Source organism: Podarcis bocagei (assembly GCF_964188305.1).
Source record: "Podarcis bocagei genome assembly, chromosome: 9".
Taxonomy (NCBI): domain Eukaryota; kingdom Metazoa; phylum Chordata; class Lepidosauria; order Squamata; family Lacertidae; genus Podarcis; species Podarcis bocagei.
The window spans coordinates 40,908,614-40,927,427 of NC_138134.1; the positions used below are offsets into that span (position 1 = coordinate 40,908,614).

Below are 18,814 nucleotides of genomic sequence, written 5' to 3' on the forward strand. Positions count from 1 at the left end.
TTAGTCTGCTCCAACACCAGGTGGAATTGTAATGTTTCTTAGTTTACTAAAGCTTACTTGCTTCTCTTTCCCTCTCTGATGAAAGAAACTTTTTGGATAACTCCCTGTTTCTGTTTTTCTGCTGACATCAGACTATACAATGCTACTTTCAGTCTGCGGTTGCAGCAAAGGATTTCCATGCAGTACTTCCACTGTGTCTGAGGCTGACTGATTTTCTCAGTAAGATTCTTGTACCTTGCTGCCGGGAAACAGAATATTAGTATAGTTGCTTTGATTCAGGAGGCCACTTGTTATAATGTCATGTCAGGAATTGCTTCTGGCCCCTGTTTGGTTCCACCTGTGCTTGGAGGCTTGTCATGGCAATTTAACACAGCTATGTCCTAAGAAGAGCCTTGCTGAAACAGGCCAAAGGCCCACCTAGTATAGTATTCTATGCTCAGCAGTGTCAGGCAGGACCTGAATCCAACAGTACCCTTCTCCCTGTCCCAGCTCCTGCCAATCTAGCAGTTCGAAAGCACGCCAGTGCAAGTAGATAAATAGGTATTGCTGTGGCAGGAAGGTAAACGGCATTTCCGTGCGCTCTGGCTTACGTCATGGTGTTGTGTTGCACCAGAAGCAGTTTAGTCATGCTGGCCACATGACCGGGAAAGCAGTCTGTGGACAAACAACAGTTCCCTCGACCTGAAAGCGAGATGAGCACCACAACCCCATAGTCGCCTTTGACTGGACTTAACCGTCCAGGGGTCCTTTACCTCTACCTTTACCTTCCCACTTGTGATTCCCAGCAACTTGTATACCTAGGCATACTTTCTCTGACAGTGGAGGCAGAACATAGTCATCATGGTTACTAGCAACTGAGTGCCTGTTCGTCATGGATTTCTCTAATTATTTTCTGAAAATCATCCAAGTTGGTGGCCATCACTACATCTTGATGGAGCAAATTCCATAGTTTATTTATGAGCTGGATGAAGAATTACTTTCTTTGGTCTGTCTTGAATCTTCCAACATTCAGCTTCATTGCTTGGCCCCAGGTTTACTATTATAATGAGGAAGAAAAACTTTCCTATAACCAATTTCTTGACACCAGGCATAACCTTACATCCCTCTATAATGTCCCTTGCCTGCATTATTTTTGTATTGAAAGAAGCTTCCAAAGCTGTAACCTTCCCTCACAGGAGAGTTGCTCTAGCACATGGGTAGGCAAACTAAGGCCCGGGGGGCTGGATCCAGCCCAATCACCTTCTAAATCTGACCCTCGGATGGTCCGGGAATCAGCATGTTTTTACATGAATAGAATGTGTTCACTTATTTAAAATGCATCTCTAGGTTATTTGTGGGGCATAGGAATTTGTTCTTCTTCTTTTCCAAAATATATTCCGGCCCTCCACAAGGTCTGAGGGACAGTGGACCGGCCCCCTGCTGAAAAAGTTTGCTGACCCCTGCTCTAGCATCTTGATAATTTTGGTTGCCCCTTTCTGAACCTTTTCCAGCTCTACAATGTTTTGGTTTTTGGTTTTAAAGATGATGCAACCAAAACTGTACTCAGTGTTCCAGGTGTGGTTGCACCATAGATTGTTATAACACCAGTGTGATATTGGCAACTTCATCAATTCCTTTCTTAATTATCCCTAGCATGGAATTTGTCTTTTTCACATCTGCAGCACACTGGGTCAGCCTCTTCATTGAGCTATCCACTATGTCCCAAAGGTATTGGTTCTGGTCAGTCACTGCCAGTTCAAACTCCGTGAGCATATATGTGAGATTAAGATTTTCCCCCTCTGACTTTGAATTGCATTTTCAATCTTAGTGCCCATTCACTCAGTTTGGTGATATCGTTTGGACTTCTTTCAATCCCTTTCTGTTTTCACCCACTTGAACCATTTAGTCTCATCAACAAATTTGTCTACCTCACTGCTCACCTCCAACTCAAACAAGTTAAAAAGCAGAGGTCCTAATACCAATCCTCGGGTGACTCCAGTTTCTACATCTCTTTACTGGGAAAACTGTCCACTCATTCCTCTCTGCTTCGTGTTCCTTAACCAGTTTCTGATCCATAATAAAAGCTCTCCTCATTCTATAATTGCTAACCGTAAAAGCTTTAAGAATGTCTACTCTTCTACTAGTGTTCCGTGAAGAAAAGTCAAAAAGAGACTGCTGGCGGTTCAGTTATAAATTTCTTTATATTCCTGCCTGTTCCTTGCTCTCCGTTTTTTGTTATTGCCTTGATTTTTAACTTCTTTTGTGGCTGTGGTTTTGATTATTGATTGCACTTTCTAGTGACATATTTTAGATTGCCTTGTACAGTTGGCTTGCCTAGACCCAGCTCTTAGCCTCTTCCAATTTATCTGGATTTTGCACGACTTAGCTTTTTTGTTGAGGCTTCTACTCTGCAAGTAACTATTGGGCACAACCAGATGCCAAGCATCATTAAGATCAGGTGTTCATGGGTGCCATGTAGTTTATGGAGATGATATCAATTGCCTGGATGCACCCATGCTCTCTTCCTCCAGTTAGTCTTTGAAAAGTTGCTCGAAGGCTGTACATTTCAGAAAAGCCAACATTTTGTCATGTTGCTTTTTTTTTTTAAGAAAAAGTTTGAAAACAAAATAGATGGAAAAGGGATTAGAAATCAAGAAAGGTCTATCATGAGAGTCAATGAATAATTTACAGGCCATGGGCTTTGAGGTGCGTCAGGTCAGCACAAATAATGCATTATGAAAAAGGAATTTCAGTTTGCTGTAAATCTGTCTGCCACAGCAGCTTAAAATAAAACAGTTTTACCCATCTAAGGCAACATCAATTTGTTAGTCACTGCTTCATGTATCAAAGAGCATTCTGTGAAAATATCAATATCATTGGTTAATATAAATGAAATTAATTTTTAAAGCTGGGCTAAAGGTTGACATATGAAAAATTGCATTACTTTGCAGAAGAGAAATTTCTGTCTTCTAGTGAAATTTCAGGTCAGGAGGGCAAGTAATTTTCACAATCTTCAATGGGAACCAGTGAAATATGAACTTCATTGTCACCTAGCCCCAAAGCGATAAGATAAAATGAGCTGATACATCATTTGCTGTGGTTTTATCATCTCCTGCAGTAATTGGAAGAGAAAACATAAGAGCTTTTTTCCCAAATCGTCTTGCCTCCTTACTCAGATCTAAACCATTTTATTGTGATCGATGCAAAGGTCACATAGCATTTATTTATTTATTTATTTTTAATTCTTTGTGCTTTCTAAGATGTCTATGGAAACATTAAAATAATGAATATGTTTAATTGAGTTCGTCATCCATGAAAGAAGAGAATGAGATTGTGTATCAGTCTGCAGTGGGAATAAGGGGCAAAAGGATGCTAGGATGCTAGATTCAGTAGTTACATGAATAAACATTTGACAATTAAACATTGTTTGAAATAAGAATGCAACTGATGTCTGGGATACCTTTCCTTTTTTTCATTAACATCACTGCCTTGCTCTATATATTAGATATGTTTAGGTACCTATAAGGAAGAAACACATAAAAAAAATTCCTTTCTCTCTTGTAAAGAAAAAGAGAATTAACAGATGTTATAGCGTACATACATAATTAAGTATAAATTGCATGCACATTATAATGTGACTTTTCATAATGTTTGCATAGAATAAATGCTCTGCTGGTGGCGTCATGAGATTTTAGAGAGAATACTCTATATTTCCCAGAGTGTACTCTATATACTCTTTTATTCAAAATTGACGTTAAAAAATAACTTTAAAAGCACAGATTAAATATTCTGCTTCGGTATTCTTTAAATATGTAATGGATGGTGTTTTAATCACTTTTATTCTTTGAAAAATATGTTTGCTTCAATAATTTGTTTTTGAAATTTTGCTTCCAGTATTTAGTTCTTTGCTTTGTGGCTTACATTGCGTAGCAGATAAAAATGATGAAGTGATTTAGTTACTCATTTAGTTCTGTAAGCTATTTGCAGATTTAATTGCTCGTGTCCCCAAGATAACTAATAATTTAGCAAATATACTACAGATATAAGTCCCATTAAAATCGGTAGGAATTTCATTTCATGTGAAGACCATGGTGCTTGTAGCTTATACCTGTAACTGTTTTATTCTGTTGCTCCATTGGAATATTATGCTTTTTCATACTTAATCGTGACTTAGACTGCAGTCATATCTACTGAAAAGTAAGTCTTATTGAATCCAATGAGACTTACTCCTAGATATGTGGAGCAGTGAGGGCAGCTATAGTCAGGTATCACCCAGTCAGACTAATTTATGCTCCAAGTATTCCCATTAAAATCACTGCTTAAGTTAGTCATAATTTTGATTTCAAAGGCTGTACTCTGAGTACAACTTAGTTCAATACTGCCCACAATCTTTTTAGACAGCATTTTGAAAGTAAAACTAGGAGGAATGTGATGGTCCCATGGGTCACTGGGTCAGTCACTCCTAACTCCCACTAACCTCCCCACAAAATATACCACTGCCACCACTTGTAAGGTCATGCTATTTGTTGACCTAAAATTAATAACCCCTCCTAAATACAAAAGGGCAAATTGCACATTTTCAGGAATAGACTAAAGAGATTTGGGATATTGTTTTGAAGTCTAAGGCATATAGTCAGTAGATTACCACTTCAGAGCCTTTTTCATTAAAATAATACAGAGATCTTTATCACTTTACTGCTTCCAAATGGTTAAACTGAAAATGCATACCTGTTTGATAAAAATATAAGAACAAAAGAAGGTGCAGCTTTTTAAGGACACCATAAGTAGCATACTCTGAATCAGTGTGTGTGTGTGTGTTCAGTATCTTTCAAACTAATATGCCTGGTGTGATAAGAGCGGAGCTGTGGTAATGATGCAGTTTCCATAGCAACTGGTTCATTGGAGGGCTAGACCTCTGTCTAGGGTGCTGTCAGTATGTGTGGAGTTTCCAAGAACAGAAAGTCCCAAAGAAGGTTTGCTTTCACCTAATCCAGTTTTAATTGAACTCCAGAGACTTTGAAGTGAATCTACAGACCAGGCAGATACTGTTCCAACGAGAAATGAAGGCACGTTTTAGTTAGGCCTCAGCTGCTTCTAAACTGATAACTTCTAATAGTTGATTCATCGGGAATTGTTCAATGATGCTTATTAGAGTTTCTGTGGTTGCATTTGGGGTCCTAATATAAATCTAGTTGTAATTCTTATCATAACCAAGTTTTGTCCATTTACTATGAGCTGTGAACTTTTCATCAGCCCTCTGTTTGCATTACTGTGTGTTGCTGGAAAGATCAAGGAAATCATGGGTTTTAACTCTGGTGTTCAAAGAATAAGGGTTTTATTTGTTGATAAATTAATTCAGAATCCAAGGGGGCATATCCACTGCTGAAAGCAGCCCCATGTATTCTCTGACTCCTACCTTCCTTCTAACATCTTGTGATATAACATGCATAGCGAGGTGACCCCCATTGCAGTCCCAGCTATGTTCTCCTCTAGTCAGTTTAATTAGCTTCAGCTTCCAGGAGCACAAGAGCTCAAGAATGCAATGATGTAATGTCATGCATTTTGTATTACTTGATATTGCTGAGGGGGAAAAAGATGAGAGGCCTAACATCCTCCTTAGTTTTGCCCTAAGAATCTCAGCACCATGATGAGTTCCAAATGCAGATTATGAAATGCAATGCGTGAAGGAGCTTTGCTGCTCGAAGGGTGGGGACTTGAAATCATACGTGGGTGTCCTTGGCAGGCGTTAGAAACTCTTTGAATCCTGGCGTGTAACTCTAAAAAATTTCATGCTTCTGTAAAAATTCTTAATGGTGTAAGCACTGACTCAGGTCAGTGCCTGGGTTAAAAAGACTGTGTACTTCAGAGCAGAAATCTAGACCACAAGATAGAAATTATGTAAGCCAGTTTTGTTCTGTAGCGCAACAGCGGTGGCTTGTTTGGTGGTACAGAGCCACAGCAATAGCCGCCTGGCAGTAGCATCCGTGCGGCTTACCAGGGCAGTGGGAGAGGCATCATCAAAGTCAGGGCTGTTGTGGTGTCACACTGGAAGAAGCAGTGGATTGCCAGGAGGCTATTGCTCTGGCTTCAGCCCATTGGGCAAGCTGATCCTACTAGTACTTATTTTAGTGTAAGTACTTACCCACAAGGTTATTACCCACAATAACTTGTCTCACAAACAAGTAATAAGAAATCTTAAAAAAGGTGGCTTAGAAGCACTTTTAATAAACAGATAGCATGCCTCTATTTTTCACTTCACTATAGATAATGTTGCCTTTGCTTATCTATATTAGGCAAACATTATTTCATGAAGGCTATATTAATAATAATGATAAACTGCTTTGTTGTTTCCTAAAATGAGTCTAGTATTCACTCATGGCTGCAATAAGAGAGGAAGTTTTTACTTCCATTTCAAATTAACTATATTTTAATGTTACGTCCAAACCACAGTGTCATTAATCTTAACTATAGTTTATTGAAAGAAGCCAGCTTCCTATGCCACAGTCTGAAGTTGGCTTGCTTCAGTATACCATAGTTAAGACCAACCACAGTTTGTCCAGGTTCAAACAAGGTACTAAACTGTGGGTAGTCAAAACTGGATGTGAAAACTTCAATTTCTCCCCATTGAGTTTGTCTACTACAAAAGGGGGACTAACCATTTTCTCCTCCATCTCTAAGAATGAGCTTTGTGCAGTCATGTGCATGAGGGAGGAAATTAAGCAGGAATCTACATTTAATAACAGTTTCTCATTATGGCAGAACCAAGAAACTATGGTTTCAAACAAGATAGCACATTAAACCATAGCTCAATATGTTGTCTTGTTTGGATACCATTAACCATAGTTCCTTAACCCTAACAATAAGAAATTGTAGCTAACTGATTTCCTGGATTGATTTCCTGCTTGTGAATACTTAATTCATATTTTAACTTGTTAAGACAATATGTGATAGTCATGCATGGCTAATATGTTTTGATGTCTGAATAGTTGCTTACATTGTTTTGAGTTGACTAAGTGCATCTCTTATCTTTCTTTAATTAGATACTTGCTTATACAGAAGGACTCCATGGGAAATGGCTGTTCTCAGAGATTCGATCAGTCTTTTCTCGGCGGTATCTCTTGCAAAACACAGCACTGGAAATCTTTATGGCAAACAGAGGTAATACTCTACCGGAAATAGTACTGGAAGGCTTGAAGTATCAGCCTGTTTGATTGGATTATTATTATTATTATTATTATTATTATTATTATTATTATTATTATTATTATTATTATTATTATTTCTATGGATTGTATTTTAAAATAGGAATCATTTTTAGTTTGGGCCCAGTTTTCCAATCTGTTAAGGTAATACTGCTCCCGATTCTGTCTTTTGCGGCATTAGCTACCCTTCCCAGTTTGCTGACATTTGCAAATTTGATGAGCATCCCCTCAGTTCCTTCATCCAAGTCATTTAGAAAGACAAAAATGGGCCCAGGACAGAACTCTGTGGCACTCCATTTCCTGCCTCTTACATGTGAATAGCCATTTCATCCTTTGGTTGTAGTGTTAGAAGGTTATATTGCTGAAGAACGCAATTAGTCCTCTTTTTCACTTCCCACTAGAAACTTGTATCATTAGTTTGTGTGTTCTAGGCTCAAGCTGCAATAATTGTTCCAGACTGATCTTATTTCTCCCCAGTTCCTTTTGCTTCTGTGCCACACTGAGCTAAGCCAAAGTTAGGCTTCATGTAGCTTCTAAACCAGGACTCATAGTTAAACTCTCTCCTCACTAAGTATGAGCTGCAGCCAAGATTTGTCCTTGTAAAGAAGCAAAAAGGACAGAGGAGAAAAGTAAAGCAGCTGTGAGCTGCTATCCAGGAGCCCATACATTCATGTGGTCTGGGTAAGCCATAATTTGGCTTACTTTTTCATGCAAGTCATGCCATTATATCAGGGAAGTAACTTAAAGATATATGCATTGAATTTCCAGAGTTCTGTTATTTTCATTATGCCAAGAAACCCAGCATAATTGAAGTGAATAATGTATCAATTCTTTTTATCCACAGTTGCTGTCATGTTCAACTTTCCAGATCCTGCTACAGTAAAGAAAGTGGTTAATTGTCTACCTCGTGTTGGGATTGGTACTAGTTTTGGATTGCCCCAAACTAGGTATGAAGAATCCTCTAGCTCTAGGAAACAAAGCAAACAAGCATGATCTGAAACACAGGAAGGAAGTGGAAACAAGAAAAAGAGAGCAGTTTCCACTGCCTTGTTTCAGTAACACTGTCCTTTTCTTTGCTATCTTCAGATTGCCCTATGCAGGCACAATTGTCTTATGCTTACTGTCTACTAGGAAAATGAAATAATACTTAGAAGTTTGGATGATGCAGATATTAGCAGATAACATGATAATTGTAAGATGTGGAAAACTGGAATAGAATGAATAGTTGTCGGATAAAATCAGTGGTCTATGATCACAAAATGAAGGCTGAATTGGAAGGCATACATGTTGTTCTCAGTGCTGTATGTGATATGAGAATGAGGCAAAATACTGGTAGAAGGGAAAAGGCACACTCTGATTGTGATGGGCAGAAATTGTGCCAGATCCAGAATTAAAAGAAAGTGGCTGCTTTATAGTGAAGTGGCTGCTTTTCTGAAATGATCCCATGTATTAAAAGGGAATCACATGGAAAATTAACTACTAAGTTAAGGAGTGTGGCTTCTTTAGGCCTCCAAGATTTGAAAATTGTATTTAAATTCTGCAGCACTTGAAATTTGTGACAAATTAAAAGTGGATGTGAGGAGCTAGCAAGCAGTTTTGTCATTGTGGTATGGTGTTGTAGTTGATTGCCCACCTGCAGGTGATGACTGGAGAATGCACTGGAGTGAAAGGCAAGGAGGCACCCGAGACCAGATGTTTTGCCTTGAAGCTGGGCTGGGATGCCTTGAGCCTGATCTTTCACTTTAACTCTCAGTTTGAGATTTGTGAAGATACTAGGACCATTGTGTGTAACTCTAAGGCATCTGAAGAGTGCGGTGAGAAACATCAAAAGTTGGAGTTCCCCTTCCAGCAGGGAGAAGAGACCAAGATATGTGTCTCATTTGAGGTCAAGGAGGTTGATAGCAAAGCTGTATAATGGGCTGGAACTTAAGTTCCCAATTTGGCTAGGGCTAGAAGAGCGCTTATAGTACCTCTTTGTTGCTGGTGATCTTGATGTTACAGTTTTAATGTTAAAAAACTGTCAAGTTTAAATGATGCTCTTTGGCCTCATCAGTCTTGTATCAAGAAGGATAACTTCTTAAAAGGAGAAGATGATATTTGGAGGGAATAAGTGGATGTGGCATACATAACATAAAGATTTTATCTTTCAGGCGCATTTCTATGGCCAGTCCGCGTCAGATCTTTAAAGCATCAAATATGACCCAGCGATGGCAGCACAGAGAAATTTCAAATTTTGAATATCTCATGTTTCTAAACACTATAGCAGGTAATAATGGTTGTGCTTCATAAAGGATAACTTGGACAAATAATTCATTTTTGCATAGTATGTTGCAGATATTAATAACAAGAATTCTGATGTTGCCTCTCATAGAAGTATTGTTCTTCTTGATCTCCAGGGCGTACTTACAATGATTTAAACCAGTACCCGGTATTTCCTTGGGTTATCACCAACTATGAATCAGAAGAACTGGACCTTACGCTTCCAAGCAACTTCAGAGATTTGTCAAAGGTATTTTTTTTTACGTGGCGTTTACATATTATTATATCAAATACATGATAATACTGTACAGTAGGTCTTAGTATTTTGTACATGTGTTTTTCATGTTTCTTGTCAGTAGATACTTGTCAGTTTGACAGTTCTGAAAGAGAATAGTGGTGGGCAGGACATTTTTTTCAGCTGGAACATGACAGAACTCAGTTCCAGCATCTCTCAGGTGAGTGCCATTGCCATTCTAAGAGAATGAGGGAGGTGTTCATGGTGAGTTCCGGCACCTCTTTCTAGCAAAATAGCACTGGGGGGGACGGGGACGGACAAATGCTGCTACAAAATGTATTTTATGTATTCAAACAGTGTAGCCCAGCAACGTTGATTTGGATTCAAAAAAACATATATAACTACAAAGTTGATATATTTAGGCTTAAAAGATTTCAGCTTCACTTGAAGACAAGGATGCACATGATGAGTAGACTAATGCTTTAAACAGTAAAAATAACCCCTCATGCCAGCCCTGCTAATTTTCTCCTGAAAGAATAGCAATTCATTCTAGAAGAGGAGGCAGGCCGCAGTTGGTGTGCAGTTCTATAGTACTGAGTACCCCTGCTGGATGCACCTGTACTGGTATTAAAGCCCCCAAACTTTCATAGTCAGTAGATGTTATGCATGTGGATATGAGTATAGAAATATGAACTCCTAATTTGTCTGTCTTCAGTAGAAGTTGAGTATAATACATGAAATTGCCTGCACAGGGAGTTGTATCCAAACCTGTATTAAAAACCAGGACCTGGTCCTAGAATGTATAAAATTATTATAAGTGTGCCTTTCTTGAACGTATATACCAAGTAACTTTTCTTTATTACTACCAAGTCTCCATTTGCCTGGGATTAAAAGAAGAAACTTCTTGGGCAAATGATGTCCCTGTTAACTTATCATACATTTCACATAAATTATGAAGTTTTTTGTAAAGGTTTCTTGTAAGAAGAAGTGAAGGAGGACGCTGGGCTTAATGGATCCCTAGATCTGATCTAATAGGGCTACTATTTGCAGGAGAGATGTAAGAAACTGGAGATACCCAAAGCAGAAAGGAGATCTGAAGCATCCATTCCCTGAAGTGTAAATCAAAGGCAGTTGCCTAAACTACCTATGGATTCAATATGGATTCAACTACCAGTAGACTGAATAAACCGGGTGGCTCTGTGGGTTAAATCACAGAGCCTAGGACTTGCTGATCAGAAGGTTGGCGGTTCGAATCCCCGCAAGGGGGTGAGCTCCCGTTGCTCGGTCCCTGCTCCTGCCAACCTAGCAGTTCGAAAGCACGTCAAAGTGCAAGTAGATAAATAGGTACCACTCCAGCAGGAAGGTAAACGGCGTTTCCGTGCACTGCTCTGGTTCGTCAGAAGTGGCTTAGTCATGCTGGCCACATGACCTGGAAGCTGTATGCCGGCTCCCTTGGCCAATAAAGCGAGATGAGCGCCACAACCCCAGAGTTGGTCACGACTGGACCTAATGGTCGGGGTCCCTTTATCTTTTAGTGTCTTCATAGCTAGCCTCAAAATAGGTGTTTTTTATATGTCAAATATACATAGTCTGTGATGCTCACAGATGTTTCCTACAGCATCTCTCTCATGTCCAGAAAAAGCTCCACATCTGGCAGCACCAACTGAGTAAGAGATGAAATAAATAAAATGGCCTGCTAACCAATCACGTTGCTGATGCTGTTATGCCTAGCTAATGGCACTGTAATGTGTGTATGCTGCTATTTTCGTCGGAGTTGTTTAACTTTTTGTAGGCTCTGTTGCTGCTGTTCTAGCCATAACTGAAGTCACTCATTTATACCTCCATTTTACCATTTCCCTCTCCAGTCGTGATGCTTCGAAATGTAGCTGTGTTTCATTTCTATGTGCAAGGTGAGCTCCTTAGGATTCTAGCAAATCCTTCCAGAGGGCAAAATAAGATAAAGACTGTAAAACAGGTAGTGGAAATGCTTTAAGACCTGTAATGTTGAGCACACACAGAGAGAGAATCCTCCATTCTCACAGCTGAAAAATAAAAGTGCAAAGATTCTACTGGGCTACAGTACTTAAAATTTATGTTGTAGCTAAGCATACAGTTAAAAAAAAAACACCCCAGGCTTTTGTATGTATTTTAACCTCTAGTGCATTATCTTAGCAACGTTTCTGTCTGAGTGTTGATTTATTGCTGCTGTTGTTCTCCAGGCGCTGTTTGTGTATTGAATTGAATGTTTGTGTCTTTGCAATCTGCATTTCACCTTATGATCCATTCTCTCTGCATTTAATTGCAGTTGATCAGACAGCACTTCTTTTATCTGCTGCATTTTAAGTGCGGTTTCCGATTAATGCTATCTTCTTGTCAGTGTCCATTTTTCAGGGTTTGGTTACTGTATGGAGTATTCGAGCTCCATCACCCATAACTGTGTTTTGTTCTTCCTGCTGAGCTTACATTCATTATCTGACCCAGTGTTAAATGAAATCAAGTTTGAAATCCTTAACACCGATACCAAATGCTAAGTCCCACTGAGCTCTATGGGATTTAGGGGGGAAGTGGGGCAGATTGATGCAGAAAAATTCAATCTCATATTGTATGTAACAAAAAGGAGTCAAATAAATTTTGTTATTATTTTTTTGCTTTATGCATGGAATAACTAATCAATATTATAATAGCAATCAAAAGAACCATTGAAGTTAGAAGATAATGAGAATATAAGGACTTGAGTAAAAAATGGGTTTGTATTAATCTGCCCCACCTAGGGGGCACTTTGATACCTTCGATGGGGCACTTTGATACAAAGCGTAAATTGCATGAGAATGGTAATTATTTACAACCATTTAATGAAAAAAACAATTTTTATTGTGAGAGATCATAATTAGCCTTACAATTTGTTACTTTAAATTATGTATCAAAACTAACAATGTTTCACACATATCATAGACTTTATGGCAGGTTTTCTTAACAAAACTTCAAAACTTATATTTATCTTTCCTCAAACGCCTATCCATTAAAAAAAAAAACTTTGGAAAAATGTAAAGAAGTGTAAGAACTCACATTAGGTAGTAAAAAAATAGTAATTTAAACAAATTGCTTATTAAAAATTAGATAATTACTTAACCTTTAGCTTCTATTGCACATTATATCCACTTAAGTCAATAGAAAAAGTATAAAGAGATGGTGTTCGAGATGTGCCCTTTGAGATTTTGGTTTTGGCGACTGCAAAACAACATCCTTGAAATCAACACTTGCCTTATCTTCTACAACGGAGAAGACAAACATACAAGATCCTGGTTTCCCCCCTGAGATATGACACTTGATATCGGTTCTTGACACCTATGGCTAATGGCCATAGTGGATGGAGCCAATACTAATCCAACACAACAGCCATCACATAAACAGAATAACTAGTTTAGAGATTTCATGCAAACTTGTATATCGGGGCACTGTTGTACACTGTTGTTGTTTAGTCGTTTAGTCGTGTCCGACTCTTCGTGACCCCATGGACCAGAGCACGCCAGGCACTCCTGTTTTCCACTGCCTCCCGCAGTTTGGTTAAACTCATGCTGGTAGCTTTGAGAACACTGTCCAGCCATCTCGTCCTCTGTCGTCCCCTTCTCCTTGTGCCCTCCATCTTTCCCAACATCCAGGTCTTTTCCAGGGAGTCTTCTCTTCTCATGAGGTGGCCAAAGTATTGGAACCTCAGCTTCACGATCTGTCCTTCCAGTGAGCACTCAGGGCTGATTTCCTTAAGAATTGTACACTAGTGGGGCACTTTTATATGTATCCATATGTATCCATGTGTCTTAGTGTATCAAAGTAATCCAAAAACATTTTCAAAAAGCTAACAATTATTAACAAAACCACTGAACTTATTTAAAAATCATGTGCAATCCTGATTACTGAGTGGAATGACTTACCTTTGGTATTTTTAAATCTTAACTAAATGACGTAAAACAGCATTGCAACACACTTACATTTTACATAATTTTTTAGTTGCCTGCCCTAAAAACACAGCTACTCTCGTCAAATGCCAACGGCTAACTGGCGGGCGGCGCAGCCGCAACTGTTGTACTTACATGTTTAGACACATTTTAGTGGTGTCGCAGCACGAATAACGTTTCTCGATATTGAAATATTGTTGGTGTATCAATCTGCCCCTTGCATCATTGTGCCCCGCCTCCCCCTATGTCTGAGTTGGAGATGTGTAATTCTCATTTATTTAAAGCAACAATCCAGAAGATACTATTTGCAGTGCTTATTAATGATGAATAGTGAGATTTTGGGAAAAGGTTAAAAAACAACAACCCTTAAAGTATTGTTTAATATATTTATCTTTAATTTATCGAACAACTGTTGAAGATGTTTTACTTTACCAAAAATATACTGTGCCAAAACTTTATCTGCTTCTTGCGCTTGCAGTGTTTAACCATGTAATCTAGTATCATGTTTCTGTAGAATTCTGGAGCCTTTGCTATCAGGCAGGATAAAAGTCTAACTCCAAACACAAAAAAGGGGGGGGGGGAGAATGAGAGCTAACAATATTTAATGAAAGATTGTAGTGATCTTTTAAAAAATCAACTTTAGGGTAGAGGTGAAGTTTAATAGTTTCCAGAGTCTATATGTCTTATTTAAATAAAACCCCAGAATACCTTGAACCTATGAACCTCACACTTGCATGCAGCTTTTACATGCTTTGTTTAATCGGAGCATGCCTGCATAAGCTTATTTCACTGTCCTGTACAGCTTTCAGAGATAGTTTCCAATGCAACACTGTGGGGGAACAGAATGGAAACTTGCCCTAGTGCATATTTCACAGGGCTAGAGCTTCCAATTGTAGTTTCAGTCCTTAAAATCCGAAAACGAGAATCTTTGCTTGATATGTAGAATTTCAACATTTTTGTTTATTTACTTCAAAACTAACAATACCACACATGGTCCAAGTGGATTCAGTGTTCTTAAGGTGGTTAAAGTCATTATAGTTTGTGTAAAACATTACTCCAGTTTAGCTAGTGCATATTCAAAGATCTCTTCATAGGACTATTTAAATAAATCGCTTTTCAAAAAATGCACTTATAGAACCTCTACGGCTTAGGTGTATTTTTAAGGTATTAAATCATATCAGGAGTATGAAGTGATAACAGTAATAGCAACACACCATGTCTTCAGTGCACACAACAAAATACCCATGGGCTTGATAAAAATGCTTATCACAATCCATTGGTTATACTTGTCAGTCAGATAAAAGCAGCAGCTACAAATAGTTGTCTGAGCCATGAACAAGGCATATGACCCTTAAGCAACCCAACCATGGGCTACTTATCTGTGCTCCTTTGCCACAATAATAATAATAAAATAATATAAAAAACTGTAAAGATATTTACATTTAAAACTAAATATGCTGTACTATAAGAGTGATTAGAATTGTTAGGTTAGTGTCTGTGTTGTGCACACGTCATGGGTATTATCCCAAAGCTACTGCTATTTTGTGACACTATAAAATATGATTTATTGTGTGGAATAGGCTGAGACTATGTGAATAGGATTTGAACAGTAGAAAAATGAACACATGTTAGATGAAAAGTAATTTTAATTCAGTGTCTTTCATTAATTAAAAACACATTTTCAGTAGATAGAAAGTCATAGATCCATTAGGCTGAATCCTTCTAATTGAAAATGAGAGGAACCTTTCTCTCTTCCTAGAAGAATTTCCCACAGAACTCTAGGAATAGTTTTCTACAAGTGCATCATGACCACTTTTGAATGGGCCAAATACTGAAGAATACATGCTGTATCTGTATGTGCTCTGTACATGTTGCAACACTTTTGAAGTCCATGTTGGTTGATGTGGGCAAGTTTTCCCTCTTCTTTACTGTGTCCCTGGCCTACAACCCCATAAAACTCTATGGAAGCCACTGAGAATAGCATAACATCACAAGGTGGATTGTTGTTGCTTGGTTTGGACACATTAGCTATGACAAAAAACAAGAGCTGACTCTTTGTCTATCCTTTTTTTTTTTTTGATATGTGTATACAATAATAACCCTACTAATAATGCTCAGATGGTGCTGATGATACTATAGAATATGGGACAAAAAACACTGTAGTACCTAAGGGACTAACTAGCTTGTTGAAAAATTTCGTGTTTCCCCATGTATGAAACAGACTGAGAAAGCTATAGATATAATATAAAGCAGGGTTAGCCGAGCTGTGGTCCTCCAGATGTTGCTGGATTCCAGCGCCCATCATCCCTGACAATTGACCATGTTGGCTCGGGCTGATGGGATTTGGATTGCGTCCTTGATATTCATTAATCCCCAAGTTACCTAAGTGTGTGAAAGAGATTGGAGGAGAGAGAAATAATGAAAGAGTGAAAACATGGGCAAAATTTTATGTCTTCACAGGATGTCTGAAGCAACTATTTGATAATGTTTCACATATGGCATTGTCCAATGCAGGGGCAAAGGCAGAAAATACCATATATATTTTTGTCATCGCCCTGCTGATATTCTGTAAGCAATTTCCCAGATAGCCTAAGTGACCTTATGGGTCTATACAAGAGCAGGTAGTCTTTCAGGTAACCTGGTCTCAGTTTGTTCAGGGCTTTATACAGTGGTGCCTCGCAAGACGAAATTAATTCGTTCCGCGAGTCTTTTCGTCTTGCGATATTTTTCGTCTCGCGAAGCACCGTCCGTCGCAACTGCGCCTCTTCAAGCGGCTTTAAGAAAAAAGCGCAAGACGTTTTCGTCTTGCGAAGCAAGCCCATAGGGAAATTCGTCTAGCGAAGCAACGCAAAAACCGAAAAACCCTTTCTTCTAGCGAATTTTTCGTCTTGCGAGGCATTCGTCTTGCGGGGCACCACTGTATATTAGTAACAAGACCTTGAATATAGCCCAGTAGCTGAGTGACTATACACACACACACACACACACACACACACACTGTATACAGAATCTATATAACATCTTAATTTCTTTGTGACTAATAATTTTCTCCTCCTGTTGAGTGGACTCGAACCACCCTTTTTATCATTCCTGTGCACTTTAAGCTTTAAACCTTATCCTGTAGTTGTAGACTAGTTAGGTTTTGTGTTCAAGTTGGCCTAGTATAGCACGGTGCCACTTCTCAAAAAATATGCTAATGGAGAAAAAACTTTCTAGACAATTATTCTATAATGGCACAGTTCCCTAGAATTAACATCTCCCTGCTAGATGTCTCTCTTTAATATGTCCCCTGAAAAAAATCTCCCTTAGTTCTTCCCTCAGGTGGTCAAGGCTATTGTGGTAACACCTAGGACCAGCACAGGCTTAGTTCATTTAAAATGCAAATGAGTTGCAGGGCCAGAGACAAAGGACAAGGTGCTCCTATATTCTATGTTTAGAAATCAACCATGCTAGCCGTTGAAACTTAGTTACACTCACTGATGAGACAGCATTCTTCACTATGTCTGAGTTTAGCAGGTGCAGGGAAAGGGACATGATATGCCAACAAATGTCACTCTCTGTCTCCCCTCCTCAAAAAAGAAAGAAAGAAAGAAGCAAGCATTTTCTGTCTCGGGCAACTTCCTCACTCTGCCTAATTGTAGGGCCAGCCTTACAACATTGGTTTTTTAATCAGAATTTGAAACCAGCTTTGAGGCTGTTTTAAAACACCTGGTTAGCCCTGTATCCAATCATGGCTAGCCTCAGGTGGTGTTGATGTAGGCCTTAATGATTACTGGGGAGGGAAGAGGTTGTAGGAGAGGAGCACAAACCTGATTGCCATTTCCAAGTCTTAAGGATAAGGGAACAGAGAAGCTACACCCACCCCAGTCTCAGCATTAGATAGTGTGATTCAGCCACCTCATTTTGGGTATCATGAAATGGCAGCATATTGTTAGTTTATTCATTTCATTATTGTGGTATCTCCCAGAAAGAGATGTCAGTGGGATTGTAGATGTGCTGGTTGTAGTTAGAAGGTTTTGAATAGCTCATGGATATGACTTCGTTGGATTTTCTTTTATAACACTGCAGAATATGTAAGTAACATGTTTATCTTCTGCCTGGATTTCTCAGTTAAAACTCTTGGATCTCTTATAGCAGCATCTAACCATTTAATTCTGTTGCTCTTATTGCTAAGCCCATTGCTGCAGTAAGTAAGATGTATTGTATTACTGTAGGTCAAAGGACTGCTCATTTTCCTGTGAATGTCATTTCTTCTGTGTGGGCCAGTGAGCAGCTCTTGGCACTCAGTTTCCATAAGCACATTTATGGCTGATGCATCACGACTGGGAATTTCCTAGCTTTGGCATCCATATTAAAATAATGCCTCTTCAAAGCCAATTAAGTAGAACAGTAGTTACCAGCTCATTTCAGAGTGTGATAGTAAATATAAATTGAACATTTTATAAAAGAGGATAAAAAGAGAATTTTAGAAGTGTTTTTGCCTCGAATGTTTGATAATTAGTTAACTATTAGCAAGGCCTCATAGCAGTTGTCAGGAAAATATGGGTCACTGTGGTAGAATGTATTAGCCCAATACATTGTCTCCATTTTATTATGAAGCTGCTGAGGAAGCCGTGATATACAGCACTGTCATTACAGATCTATTGTTACAGGGGTTCCACAGTCTTCTGTGTACTGCCATTAATTTATAGCAGTAAACAATATGTAGCCTTCCGACTGCAGCAAAGCAGAATCTTTTAATGAGGTGGATGTTATTACCACAATAAATCAGTGCATTTGTGTAATGTATAATTCAATGTGTGTATTCCCTCTGTAACTTCTCTGAGTAAGCTGATAGTGTATCATTGTCAGTACACAACTCCATAGTTCTTTATTTGTAAGCCTTTCTCCCACATTTGGTGTGTTTGTGTGTGTGTGTGTATATATATATATGGCTTGCAAATAAACATGACATGCCTTGATGGTTGTCCTGTTGCCAGGTTTCAGAAACCAAGTGTAGCAAAAAAAGAAGAAGGGGGGGTTAGTTTAAAAATCAATACTGTGCATTCTGTCTGTATGGATCTCCACATGATACCTTTTATTTCTTTTTTCAAAAGAGAATTAAATCAATTCTAATTGGTTTTAGCTTTATATTCAGTGAATGTAATTCTATAAGTATTGATCTGTGGTGGTCTTATTTGTAGAAT

At 38.6% G+C, this 18,814-nt stretch overlaps 1 protein-coding gene across 4 annotated transcripts in view; it reads left to right on the forward strand.

Moving 5' to 3' along the window:
- LRBA (LPS responsive beige-like anchor protein) overlaps positions 1-18,814 on the forward strand; it is a 364,869-nt gene that overhangs the window by 248,358 nt on the left and 97,697 nt on the right. For all 4 annotated transcript variants that reach the window (XM_081208302.1, XM_081208305.1, XM_081208304.1 and 1 more), the window contains exons 41-44: positions 7,020-7,137; positions 8,026-8,128; positions 9,332-9,447; positions 9,578-9,690. In XM_081208302.1, coding sequence (XP_081064428.1) covers positions 7,020-7,137; positions 8,026-8,128; positions 9,332-9,447; positions 9,578-9,690 — 450 coding nt within the window. The remainder of the gene's footprint in view (positions 1-7,019; positions 7,138-8,025; positions 8,129-9,331; positions 9,448-9,577; positions 9,691-18,814) is intronic.